We start from the raw sequence: 13,771 nt of genomic DNA on the forward strand, positions 1-13,771 counted from the left end.
ACATATATATGTTATTTCTAAATATCACTGAATATTTAGCTACCGTTGTATATGCTCATGCTGTTTTAGTGTGGCCACCATGTCACTGACTATTCACCATCAGGGATAGCAGCACACCACTTTCCCATATAAGCACACACAGGCTATCAAATTTCCTTCGTTTTGTGGCTTGACCGATACAAATCACAGAGGGAAAAGGAACACAAATCTTTTAATATTGTGTCTTTTTTCGCCTTGGGAACATTCCATTATACAGAAACGTCTAAAAGTACTGTCATCTAGTATTGCACCTATTCTGAAAAAATCTGTTATTTTATCTGTTTCAGCTGTATCAACTCCGACTGTGGCAATACATTTGTCAAGTTCCAACACATCATCATCTTACGTATCAAGTACTACAATACTTCCAACGAGTAAATATATTTTTAATGCTAACTTTATAATTATTGTTTCTCAAAGGTTATGATTTTTTTTTCAGTACCTTCATCAGCACATTTATAATGTTGTTGACAATACATTTTAATGCTAATGTTAATGTTCATCATTACAATAATTAATGTTGGCAGGAGGTGGTAGTAACGTGTGATGTCACCAACCCCTTATATGTTCTGGTTGCCGACCACGGTACAATTGTCCGGATTGAGCAAACAATAAAATAAAATATCACATTAAGACGATGGAATAATTTAATCAGGGCAGAGATATTAAAGAGTGTAACACAAGCCTCATTTGTAAAATTTAACTATTTGATAAATTACATAAACAAAATGAAATTGAAAATGACATTTGAATGATTCCCTTTCGTTCTTCTCTTAGATATATTTGCACGTTTTATGGGAAATTCAATTATTCCTTCAGTTATACTGATATAACAAAATGTTATCATATGATTCGCGTAATTCCTCGAACTCAGATTGCCAGCATGCCATCACTACTTGTTGCTTTCCATCTTCATCAAATGACTGTTTTCTATAGTTTCAAATGGCCCCGACTTCCCAAAGTATTTTCCTAGCTCCTCTCAAACTCTCTAAATTTACTGCTATTGTGCTTGCATTGCCATTACATTCTTCTATGGCTCAAACCGTTAACCGCGCTAGTCCTAACTAAAATTAAATCCAAGTCCAAAGCAGAACAGATTTCTTCCATCACAGTCAGCAATTATTGGCAAGTCTAACCCATAGGACAAACAATATCTACGTGTCATGTTGACTACGACATAATGCAGTATGAAATTGTTCTACAGAAGATATTCTACACAATTTTGAACCATTACATAGACATTCCCTTGGAGAGTAAAGTCTGGGATTTTTACTCATCAAAATTTCGAAGATGTAATCTGAGTTACGTCTTAAAAGAACTCAGGATAACCTTTCATCTACAACTCCGCTACTCTACATAAACAATCCAATCTACATTCTTTCTAATTTAATATATCGTACGTGTGCCAAGTACTGCTGTAGAAATAATTACCCTCATATTAACCGTCCATTTAACTTAGCTTTGGCTAAATAAGCGATTAGTTGGTGGTCAGTTTCCAAAATGAACAAAATCCAAAAAGAAACAAACAAAAAAGAAAAACATTGGAATTTATAGATTCCGAAGATAATTGACAAACCTTCATTCTCATGAAAATAACAATTGCTTTCTGCAATCGAAATCTATTACTACCGCGTGCATTCGGAAATATATTTCCATGATACTCTTCCATCAACGTCTGGTGATTTCACTACTGCGTTAGTTGTCCGCCTGTCCTTTATCCTTGCCACTGCAAAGAAAGATCCGTCTTGGTGGTCGGTGGTAGTGTTTCTAAGTTAGTCATCTTTAGAGCTATCTGAGGTTAATGTCGTTTCGATGAGCATGGGTATGGATAGATTGATTTGTAAACCCTACATGGCACTTAGATAGTCATGAAGTATGTCTAGTCTAAGTCGCTTGACGCTTTTCTCAGCAACGTTGTATGGTTCTCCCAAACAGCAAATGATTGGTCGTCCATGGTGCCTGTGACCCCGTGGTTATTATTTCTTTCTCAATAATGCTTCAGTAAGCTGACGAGGTACTGTTACCTTTATCTGTTACTCGGATATGTTAGTCCTGTTCACTCTTCTCCGTTACAAGGAAAGGTGCCTCAAAAAATATCATATGCCTCGAACTGACGGTGCTCCCTCTTCCTATTGTAATACTTGGCTTGACGTCCTTGTCAGTATCGGACATTCTTTTAAGCCAAGTTAGAATCTTCCTCCAAATTGCTGCGAATACTGATATGTTGTACGCAATTCCTTGGACGCCTGTTCATTCGTTCACAACTGTTTTCTCTTTCTGTCTTTGCGGAAACTAATTCGGAAAGTGAAAATCCTAAACTAGTCCTTGGTACTTCGGCTGCACGCGTAAAGTATCGCTAGGAGGCTTCGAACCTAATCACTGGGTGGATCATCACAAATCCTTTTTAGAGCTTGCTTCGGGGTCCAATTAAAGCACTTTACTAGAACATTCCACTGCGGATGATACTGGGTGGTAGCGAAGTGTCAAATGGACAGTAACCTGCTTATCTCGTTCAGCATCTGGCCCAAACACTGCTTCCACTGCTCAGTTAGTAAGTTAGTCTCTCTTCAAGAACACCACCTCTCGACCAAACCCTTAAGAGGACGACAGGCACCGTCACAAAGTCAATGTTCAAACGCGGCGACCTTGGTCTATTACGTGGCGTAATCATCTATCTTTAATACATAACTATTTCCATCTTCCGACGTGGGCATTATCGAACAATCAGATCCAACGCTGTCAACAAAAACAGGTTCATAAATTAATGGGGTGGCTACTAGTGGCACTGGGCAGTGGGAGGTCGTAGGTGCCACCCGCAAGCAATTATCACACCACAAAGATACTTTACGTAGATCCTCATGCTCGCTTAGCTTTCAGCACGATAACCTGTTTAAATATATTTGACCCTTTCCATTTCAACCTGTACACGATACCTCATTGAAAAATATCTTCACTATGGCGTCAGGAAAACACAATAAATAAACAAATAAAATGATCTGTTTTAAGCCTCGACACTGAAGTCGATGAAAAACAGAATTTACCTATCAGATAATTATCATTTTTATACTTGTAAATGATGCATAGTCTAATTGAATAATTCTAATTCAGTATGATTGGATATAAATGTTTCAAAATGTTGTAATGGTATGCAGTCATTTTCGTTAAAGAAGGAGTTTATCACACAATGTACAAACGTATACATTTTTTATTATGGAATTATATATTTACCATTTAACAAACCTTGTAATTATTTGCACCAAAATAGAAGTCTAGATTTACCTACACGGATTGGTGTCTATCACAGCATGAATTTAATTAAGAATAAAGCACTAATTTCGCTTGATATTCAGATTATTGTTATCGGTACGTTGGGCCTCTTAGTTAAATATCGACATTAATAACTGATATTCAGGTTGCAGCCCCGATTTTAACAACCGCCATAACTTTTGTTTCTTTATACGATTAGTGGCACCACTACCCATATTTCTCTCTCATAGAAGTACACATAGGCTAAAACTTTACTTGCTTTCACGGCTTGACCGATACAAATTATAACCAGAAAACGAAAACAATTCTTTCCATATTTTGCCAAGTGTTGCGTGGAGATCATTTCATTATACCGATCATGCACGAATTCTTGTCATTTTATGATGTGCATGTTTTGAAACAATCTCGTAGCTTGCTTGTTGCAGCGGCATCTATTCTGACAGCAACAATACATCTGTCAAGTTCCAACACAAATTCATCCTCTTTACCCACTAATACAATACCTCCAACTGGTGATCATCCTTTGGTAATGAATATTGTAAAAGATCAATACCACCTCTGGTGTTAATGCGCTAAAATTTTAAACATTTTCTGAAGGAAATAGCAGTTGTTCGAACGAAAACATTATAGATGAAGTGTTATCGTGTAGCACGTTTTCACCTCTTAATTTCTAATATATAAAAAGTATTACTCATTTTGCAGGCATCATTATTTGTACATTTCATGCAATTATTTGAAAAGTGATTTAACCTTTAGACAATTTTAATAGGGATATAACTTTTACATAATAGTCATAATTTTGAAAATTTCTGTAAGCCAACTACAATCAGGATTTTAAGAATTCCAGCAAAATTATATATGATCTAGCATTTGTATTTGGTATAGATTTCTTGGCAATCAAAACAGATTTTCTTACAGCAAGGTGTGTTTGCAATATTTCGCAGTATGCTTCAAACTTTGCATCGATGCAACTGCTACAAAAGTTTAAATACTTAACATCCATCCCAATAGATGTTTTGTAGCTTATGTCATATTGTGTCATGCCCAATAATTCGTCAGTTTTTCTGCGCTTCGTTATAATTAGAACATATATTATGACAAACATATCTAATTAGAATGACCCTGAGTCTCAGAAGGTACCAAAGTAAATATTGTTTAGTTATAAATGATATTGGCTATGGGATGGACACTGGGTACTATATGTGGCCCTTAGTGGCCCGATGATCTAAATTGCTCACCGTTATGGATTGCTGCTATCTAACATCTGTCTGCGTGGGTTTGAGTCTCGGACTCAGCCAATGTGGGTACGTGAGAAAACTTGCCAGTAGTTTCTCGTGAGTCTATGGTTCTTTCCTGGGTTTCGCGGGTCCTTCCTCCACCATTCATACTAGCCGCCATGTATAGCCTATCTTGTGCTGAAAAATAGCGTTCAACCCTACTACAACAGCATCAACAACTGGACATTGCAAGTGTTCGGGAATAAAGTTCAGCAGTAAATAAGTTCATAACGTGTGTAAACGCTTCATTTGCGCTCTTATAAAACTAATTTCTGTTGTATGCAAATCAAACCATTATTTCAATAACAAGTCTAGTCACAGCCTCAGGCAGGAAGAGTCAGTATAGTAGTGTTCTGTCCTTGGATTACATTTCAAACATTTTTGTTTCAGGTAAGAAACAACCTTTCCGTATGTACAGACTCCGGCATTTGTGCATATAAGCAACCCCTTAAACACATTGTTGCTTCCACTTGAATATGCAATAGGCCAAGAGTATGCAAAGCTTTGAACCGTCTCTTTTAACACATTGGACAACATATATTTGAATAATTTTCAATAAAATATATCATTAACGCAGATTAATATAACTCAATATAACAAATTAAGACATTTGTTTGACATTTAATGTATTCACATTACACAGAACTTGAAAGTGAATGAACATTGCTATTACAGTAAATATCAGAACACTTTTATCTGCTACAACGGAAACATCCCTTGAATGTTTTGAAATATTATAGATGAAAATGTTTCACACATATTACGTTAACGTAATTATATATATTTATATGGTTTGTCTCAGATTCTTGCTATTTACCGTCTTTTATCATGCGTAAATATTATATTATTATTTGTCTCTAACCGTTAAAGGCGCGAGTCCTAATTAAAATTAAAATCCAGATAGTACCCAAGCAGAAGAGTTTCAATTCTTTGGAGTCAACAATTTATGGCGAGCCTAATCCACATGTGAACCTTAATGTATGCGTTTCTCGCTGAGCTCGACATAATGCACTATGAACCTATTTTACAGAAACAATATACAAAGGTTTGCATCATTACATAGTCCCTCTCTTGAAGAGTAACCTCTGAGATGTGTACTCAGCAAACTTTTTGAGATGCAACACATGTTACCTTCTAAACATCCTCAGGTGAACCCTTCAATTCAGACTCCCCTAGTCCACTTACACAATCCGCATCTACAGTCTCCCTTCATATACAACCTTTATCTGGTCCTGCTGTAGAAATAATGACTATCCCAATAATCGCCCATTCATTAGTTCAGCTTCAGTTCATTAAGAAGTAGGTGGTCTGTTTTCAACATAAACATACAGGTAGCATTGAAATTTAAACATTACGAAGATAAATGGCAAAGATTCTTTCTCTGGGAATAAATAATTGCGTTCTGCAGTTAACAACTTCTTACTTCCATATGCAACCAGAAAGAGGTTTGCATCCTGTTCTTGATATAACACTGTCAGACGCAGGCTTTATCGGATTAGTCAGATACATCGCCACTCTCGAGAATACTCATAAATCAAGGAGGTGATTCCTAGTGGAACTGGGCAAGGGGAGGTCGTAGGTACCAACTGCTGACTCTTGTAACACGAAAAACAGAACCTCCCCACATCTCAGTACACATTTTGGAAATAGAACTATATTACTAGCATATATTTTGTCTTTGAAACATTTATGGGGATTCCACATAGGCCACCATGTACTAGTATATGTACTTCTGCTCGCTTAGCTGTCCGCATGATAACGCATTTGTTTTATCTTGCCTATTCTGACCAGCCAGTACAAGTTGCTGTTTTCTTTCTTCAGTTTCGACATTGACGTCCTTAGAGAGTACCATCAATCCATCAGGTATCTTTCAATTTATATATCTATAAATGATGCTTAGTCCAATCGAGTATTTAGCAGTCAGTATGAAATATCTGGATATACGCACCACATATTAAAATGGTATGAGTCGTGCTGTCATTTTTGGTAAAAGTAAAACTAACATTACCTTGTGGCACAACGTGTTATCGTGCATTTTAATATTTTAATGACACATTTACCGTTTTATAAAACTACTGAACTATTTGCACCACAATAAATGTCTAGAATTACATATAGTTTCTCATAGCTTAATTAACAGCCGATATTTGTTTATTCTACATCGTACCGGATATTTAATTACAGTTTTCTATCTCCATATTTATTTTACTGTCGCCCTCGCGTCACTCATTCCTGCTCATCACAATGCGACTTTACTTTAAGGGTAAATTTATGATTGCGCTTGTGATTCAAAATTCGTTACAGGTACGCTTGGCCCCTTATTTAAATATCGACATTGATAATTGTATTCCGGTTTCAGCCTCAATTGCCCTACACCTACTCTTATGACGTATTCGCTAGATCCTTCTTCAACTTCAACTCCCGCCATAACACCGCTCCGGTGGCCTATTGTTTAGAGCGTCCGACTCGGATGCGAAGATCGCGGGTTCGAACCCCGGCCGAGTCATGCCAAATACTTACAAAAATGGTACTAGCAGCTTCCTCGCTTGGCGCTCAGCATTAAGAGGTTAGTGTTAGGACTGGTCGGCCTGGCGTCAGGATAATGTGTCTGGGTAGGACATCATGCTACATGTCTGCGGCACGATGCCCCAGTGCTAGACATGACTATAAACTATCAAACTGCAGACATCGTAGCAATGTGACTGAAAAATTGTTAAAGTTATGTTAAAAATCTAAATCACACACACACTCCAGCCATAATTTCAGTTTTATCTGCAGGTATTATCACCCCTACCCCACTTTCCTCTGACAGAAACACACCCATGTTATAACTTTTCTTTCATTGCATAGCTTGACCCATACGAATTATAACGGGAATGTGGAAAAAGATCTTTCCATATTTTGTCAATTGTCGCGTAGAAAGAAATACAGATGAAGCTCAAGTTATTGTCATTTATTAATGTGCAGATTTTGAAAAAAATCCATTATTTTGACTGTTTCAGTTGCATCAACTCCGACGGAACCAGCATATTTGTCAAGTTCAATCACAGCCTCATCTTCTGTAACAAGTACCTTAATGACTCGAACGGGTGAATATCTCTTTCGAATGAATATTGCAAATAATAACGTCATTTTATTTGTTAATGAGCATAAAGTTTAAATAATTAATGAAGCAAGTAGCAATGGTTTTAACTGAAATATTCGGGATAAAGAGATATTGTGTGGACAGTTATGACCTCTTAATTTGTCATATATAACAATTATTTCCTATTATGCAAGGACTAGGATGTGTACCTTTTTGAGGAAATGCGATTTTAATTGGGATTTAACTTCGTAGGTAAAATTCATACTTTGTACTCTGAGTACATTGATCTTTTTACTGGAAACATACACATATCGTTACAAGAGAAGGAGAGTCATTAAGAAAACGAAACCATATTTGTTATTTTAGTCGTCAGCTGTTATGAATAATTATTATTTGTTCGCCTTCGTATTAATTATTATTTGTTCGCCTTCGTATACATTAAATATAGCATTCATCTGAAATGCAACTGGAGTCCTATGCACTCATTGTTATTAGCAAAAGCGAGAACGATTATTGAGAATACTCGTTCGCCGACTGCAAATTCAAATAAAGTTACATAGTTTGCAACCTTTCCCAACCCCAATTCCATGCTAATTATCTTTCCACCATAATGTATACATTCCAAACGTGTTCCACGTGCATAATGACTATAATGAAGTACTTTACTCATCATTTAATAGCCAGTTTTAGACGAAGTTTCTACATTGAATACGTTCTTTTGTCGGTTTTACAGCTACGGCGTGTCACACAGTGAAATATGTTACGTTCAAATTATATTGGTGGTTACTGCTTCGTGCGGTTGAGGTTAAATAATAGCTCATAATCATGAATCAGCTTTTTTCCTGAATGATGACAGTAAGTAAAAGCAAAACAACAGAGAAGGTTTACTCTAAAGTCATTGGTGTACGATTGCGTGAATCGAGCAAAATATGTACGAATCCGCACATTTGGAGACCGCTGATGCGCGAGAACTCCTGCAAATTTTTTGAAAGTCCAGCATAAGAAAATGTTATCGGCGAAGTATACTTTTATTTAACCGTTCTTGTCACGACATGTTTTTCGGGTAGGCAACAATTTACACATCTGGGGTCTTCAAACATGACTGGAATTGCGTAGTTTGAACCCTCCATGAAGGAAGTTTTATAAATGCATGTGTAAAATACCAGCCACTTAAAAAACAAAAATGTCTGATTCCCGGCGTAGTTCATTACGTTTTCGTTCGCGAAATACCGGTTGGTGATATTGTTGATGACAATAATTTTTAAAGTTATGATGTAATATTTGATTATTAGAGCTGGGGCATTGTTAATGGAGATACCAGTGAGTGATGCTGAGCCCAAAAATGGTGTTGAATACGATTAAAGTGTACATGTTGGATGGATAAAATAGAGGGATGACGGTCATTATTCCTTTAAGCGGTATTTGGAAATTTAATGCAGATAGGGCAGAATACTGAGCATAATAAATACGAACAATTTAAAAGTAGCATGCACTTTTCATTTTGTTAATCAATCAATTTAGTCCAGCGAATCATATAATACAAACAATATATCCAGCGTTAAGAGAAATTGAATAAGTAAGGTTGCATAAATTGAAATTAAGAAGCAAAGATATTTATTTGAATACCTCTGTCTACATAAGTAGACTGTGGTATTGTTTGACTAAAAACTTTAATACAGTATCATGGAACAGATAAGAAATCTTGCATAGTAGTCAGTAAACTACAGATTCAGGAGGAAGTTTGTGTTTAATGACTAGTGATAAAATTATCAAATGTTGTAAATGAGGTGTTTTAAATAGGAAGGAAATTTAATAAAAATTATACTTACCTAAAAGCAATGGTCAATAAAATGTAATAAAAATAAACACCCAAATTTTAATATTTTATCCATCTCATTTAGTGACCTTTTTAGCTGTTATGCAACATTTAATCTTGGTGAAATGTACTTAATTTCACTTATACGAACCGAGAGAGGAGCGTCTCATATTTGTTCTACCAATCTTTTCTACATGGTAAACCTGATTTTGAAACTTACAATGCTTTCTTCTCAAACATTGCCAGTCATTTCACATATCAAGAAATATAAACCTTAATAATCGGCTCAGATGACAACAATACAATTGATACAGTTTTAAGAAGCGGTCATTCCCTGGAGCTACACTTTTTTCATCATTGGAATGTTGTTTTAAAAAATGACCAAACATGGTGATTGGAAAATAAACGCTAGTAAATCCGCTTCTCTTTAAAACAATGAAGAAACAAATCATTTGCAAAATGTTTTCAAGCAATTCTTTAGAAATAAACATAAACGGTTTAATTAAAATAAAGAATATAACAAATTTAATTTATACAATAATTCTTTATTTTTTAATATACAAACATCAATAAAGAACGAAGTACCATAAATATACACATTAAGTAAACGAAAGCCAGATATATACCGGTGTGAAATGGACAACTAATAATATAGTGTGAGATTCGGTGAGTATTTCTTATCAGAGGCTCAGTAGTATGACGGAAATATATTACGTTAATAATTAAGAGTAAAAATAATCAGAATTGTTACAGTCAGTAACATCGAAAACACCAACTTGATTAAGTTAAATGGAATTTAATAAATGTATTACTAATCAGTAAGCAGAGCAGATATTTGCTTGAGAACATATTATTTATTATTCTAATCACTTCTTTAAGCGTTCTTTTCACGTTTGATAGCCTATGGAAGAAGTAAATTCTAAATAACATCTACAAAGTTCAGTTTCCAAAAACCTTCAAGCTGACAAACCTAGCTATTAGTATGCAGTTTCAGAAGAAAGCACAGAGAAGTCTTCATACACAGATAAGGACAGAGTATCCTCCGAAATAATTACCAGATTAATACCTATACAGCTAGAGGTGACACCTTTCAAAGTGTTTGATTTCAGTAGATCTCTAAAAAAGTGGAGAATTGAAGTGTTACGTACATATTGAACAATGACTGTTTCCTCCTCCACCTTCTTGTTTTCTTCTGTCCCCTTCTTCCTCGACAAAGGGTGAAGTCTTCCTTAAGATAAAATCATGGCAGCATCTCTCCTTAAATTGTACATGGGAACACATTTGGAACTTCTCTTTTCATGTGGATATATGTAACAAATAAATGAAGGTGCTGATGGAATAAACACAATTACCGCAGAATCAACAAGGGGGCAGAGTTCAAACAACCTAAGTGTATCACCTTTCGTAAAATTGAAATAAAAATTATTGAATAGGACTGGGTTTCTTCAATAGTTTTCCTTCTTCACTAACAAATACATGTACCTTTGGACACAGCAGTCTTTCTCATCTGCAAGAAGTACAATTCATTAGCTTGTGTTGGTAATCAGCCTCATTGCAATGCCAAGATTGTTCTAGATCAGATATTCTTTGCAAGAGGAAACTGCTTTATTTCATGTTTTGAAGATAACATCGAATTGTCACAAAGTTTAAATGAGACACGACATTAGTAGTAAGACGTTTTCAAAGCATTATTTAAATGACAAACAATGGGCCCGATGGCTAAAGTGAGTTAAATGCAGCCACCATTAAATGGTCTAAAACGACGAATAAAACTCACTGACAACCAACAGGTAGTCTGTTTTAAAGTATTTTTGTTTTCTCGTCATCGAAGAGAATTGCATATAAATATATGATTACTATATCTCTATATGTAATCTGCATACTGGAAATACAACTATAATGTCAACATACATAAAGGGGAACCACCTGCCATTCAAAGTGTAAAAACCATAGATTTGTATCGTATCGCAGGATGTGAATCGTAAATCGTATCGATACGTGGCACAGGTGTATCGTTTCATCGTAAATCGTATCGATACGTGGCACAGGTGTATCGTTTCATCGTAAATCGTATCGATACGTGGCACAGGTGTATCGTTTCACCCCTAATATATACATACATATACATACACTGCTTGAAATCACTTAAAAGGCAAATCTCTGCGCTTATGATTCAGAGATTTTGTACAGGTAGGCTTAACACCTTATTTAAATATCGACATTAATAACTGATACTCAGGTTTCAGCGACGATTTCATCGACACTACGGTTAAAAAGTTTTCGCCAGGTTTTTCTTCAACTTTAACTACAACCTTAACTTTGGTTATGTATGCAGATATTATCACTCCTCCCGCTCCAATTATCTCACAAAAGTACCCACAGGATATATGTTTTCTTTCGCTATATGGCTTAACCCATTCAATGTGTAACTATACCGTGAAAAGAACTCTTTCCATAATTTGTCATCTGTAGCGTAATAAACATTCCATTATACAGATAAAGCGCAAATTATTGTCATTTGTTAATGTACAGATTTTGGGGATATCCCTTATTTTGAATGTTTCAGTTACACCAACTCCAACGGCGGGAATACATTTGTCAAGTTCAATCACAGCCTCATCTTCCGTAACAAGTTCTGCAATGACTCCAATGGGTGAATATCACGTTTGAATAAATAATGTAAATAACCAAGTCCTTTTATGTGTTAATAAGCGGAAATATTTATAACTTCGTAGGTAATAGTCAAAGCGTCGAACATCCTCCCAAACCATCTAATCCACAATCAGGATTTTTAAAACTAGCAAGTTATGCATTTCTAGCGTTTGTATTCATTATAGATTTCTAGGTAATCGAAACGGAATTCCTAGGACCAAGTTTGGTCTGCAAAATTTCGCAACATGCTTCATTTTTATCCATCTAATCTACCGTTAAAAGTTTTGAAATATACAACATCCATACCAATAAACGTTATGCAGTTTATGTTAAAATAATATTGAATTGCCATTTAATTTTTCAATTTTTCTGCGCTCCATCATAATGTGAACACGTGTTAAAAACATATCTAGTTAGAATGATATTTCCTCTCAAAATTTACCAAAGTAAATAATGTATAGTTATACAGTTGATTGGCAAGGGCATGGACACTGAACACTGAACGTATTCGTGATTTATATACATACTCTGAGCAGTCTAGCTAGCTAACTAATCCAGTTAAACAAACGATTGGGTGAATTTTCGGTCCTATAAATCTTTGTTGCGAGGGATAAAAATAAACGAAACAATACTTATTTATTTTTAAAGTCTAAACACAACCTCTTGCATGAAGAATCATTATATCATTTTTCTGCCTTTGTTTTACACTTCAAACATTATTGCTTCAGATAAGAATCATCCTATGGTATATGAAGACACCGGCATTTGCTCATATAAGTACACTCGTAAACACATTGTTTCCTCCAGCTGCTTGTACAATAGGTCAAGAGCATTAAAAGATGTATTATATACTCATCATTAGTTCTTTACTGCTAATGGCAAAAAAAAATATCGGATAACATATATTTTATGCGGTTCCAAAAACATTATTATTGATAATCAACAGAGCGCAAAATGACAAATTAAGACGAGTGACATATAATTAATTTATCTTAGAACTTTGGAGGAGAATGAAAAATGTTCATATAGTGAATGTCTGAATAATTCTTTCTACTACAATCAAAACCTTACTTGAATGGCTTAAAATACACTAGCTAAAGACTTTCCACATTGATCGTTTTACAATATCGTATACAGATTGCTTATAATCACTCAAAGCATTAGTTTTTACTCCTTTATATCTAGTTTTGAACCCTACTTTCGCTTGCAATAAGGAAAACTAACTCCTCTGGATTGAATACATAGTCGTAGTTGGGTATACTTAAACCATAATATTTCACATTTTACTCCTTTTGTTAAAAGAACGGATTACGCATGCATAGTTGACGAGCGAAACTTACCTCCACTCCCCAAAATAGAAAACAAAGTGATAAGGGCTATTAGAAAATAAACTGTATTCTTCGTCGGTATATATTGCATCGATTCATTGATTGGATACATAAAAGTAACACCAGATATTCATCGAATACCAAATGCATCGTTCAGTTAAAATTGTTATACTTTTATAAGTTGAGTATTTCGATATTCATTAAAGACGCATTTAACATCATGCTATCCTAATAGGACTTTTTGGACCAAAATGTTAACAGCAAAATTAATTTTGAGAAAACTCAATATTACTGAATATTCTGAACC

General features: G+C 35.2%; 1 protein-coding gene across 2 annotated transcripts in view; it reads left to right on the forward strand.

The window, feature by feature from the left end:
* Nucleotides 1-13,771, forward strand: part of LOC149790557 (uncharacterized) — a 53,183-nt gene that overhangs the window by 32,090 nt on the left and 7,322 nt on the right. For both annotated transcript variants that reach the window (XM_089971421.1, XM_089971422.1), the window contains exons 12-15: nt 327-413; nt 6,405-6,446; nt 7,586-7,672; nt 12,051-12,137. In XM_089971421.1, coding sequence (XP_089827547.1) covers nt 327-413; nt 6,405-6,446; nt 7,586-7,672; nt 12,051-12,137 — 303 coding nt within the window. The remainder of the gene's footprint in view (nt 1-326; nt 414-6,404; nt 6,447-7,585; nt 7,673-12,050; nt 12,138-13,771) is intronic.

Source organism: Sinohyriopsis cumingii, chromosome 10 (assembly GCF_028554795.1).
Source record: "Sinohyriopsis cumingii isolate HCF-2022 chromosome 10, ASM2855479v2, whole genome shotgun sequence".
NCBI classification, from domain to species: Eukaryota; Metazoa; Mollusca; class Bivalvia; order Unionida; family Unionidae; genus Sinohyriopsis; species Sinohyriopsis cumingii.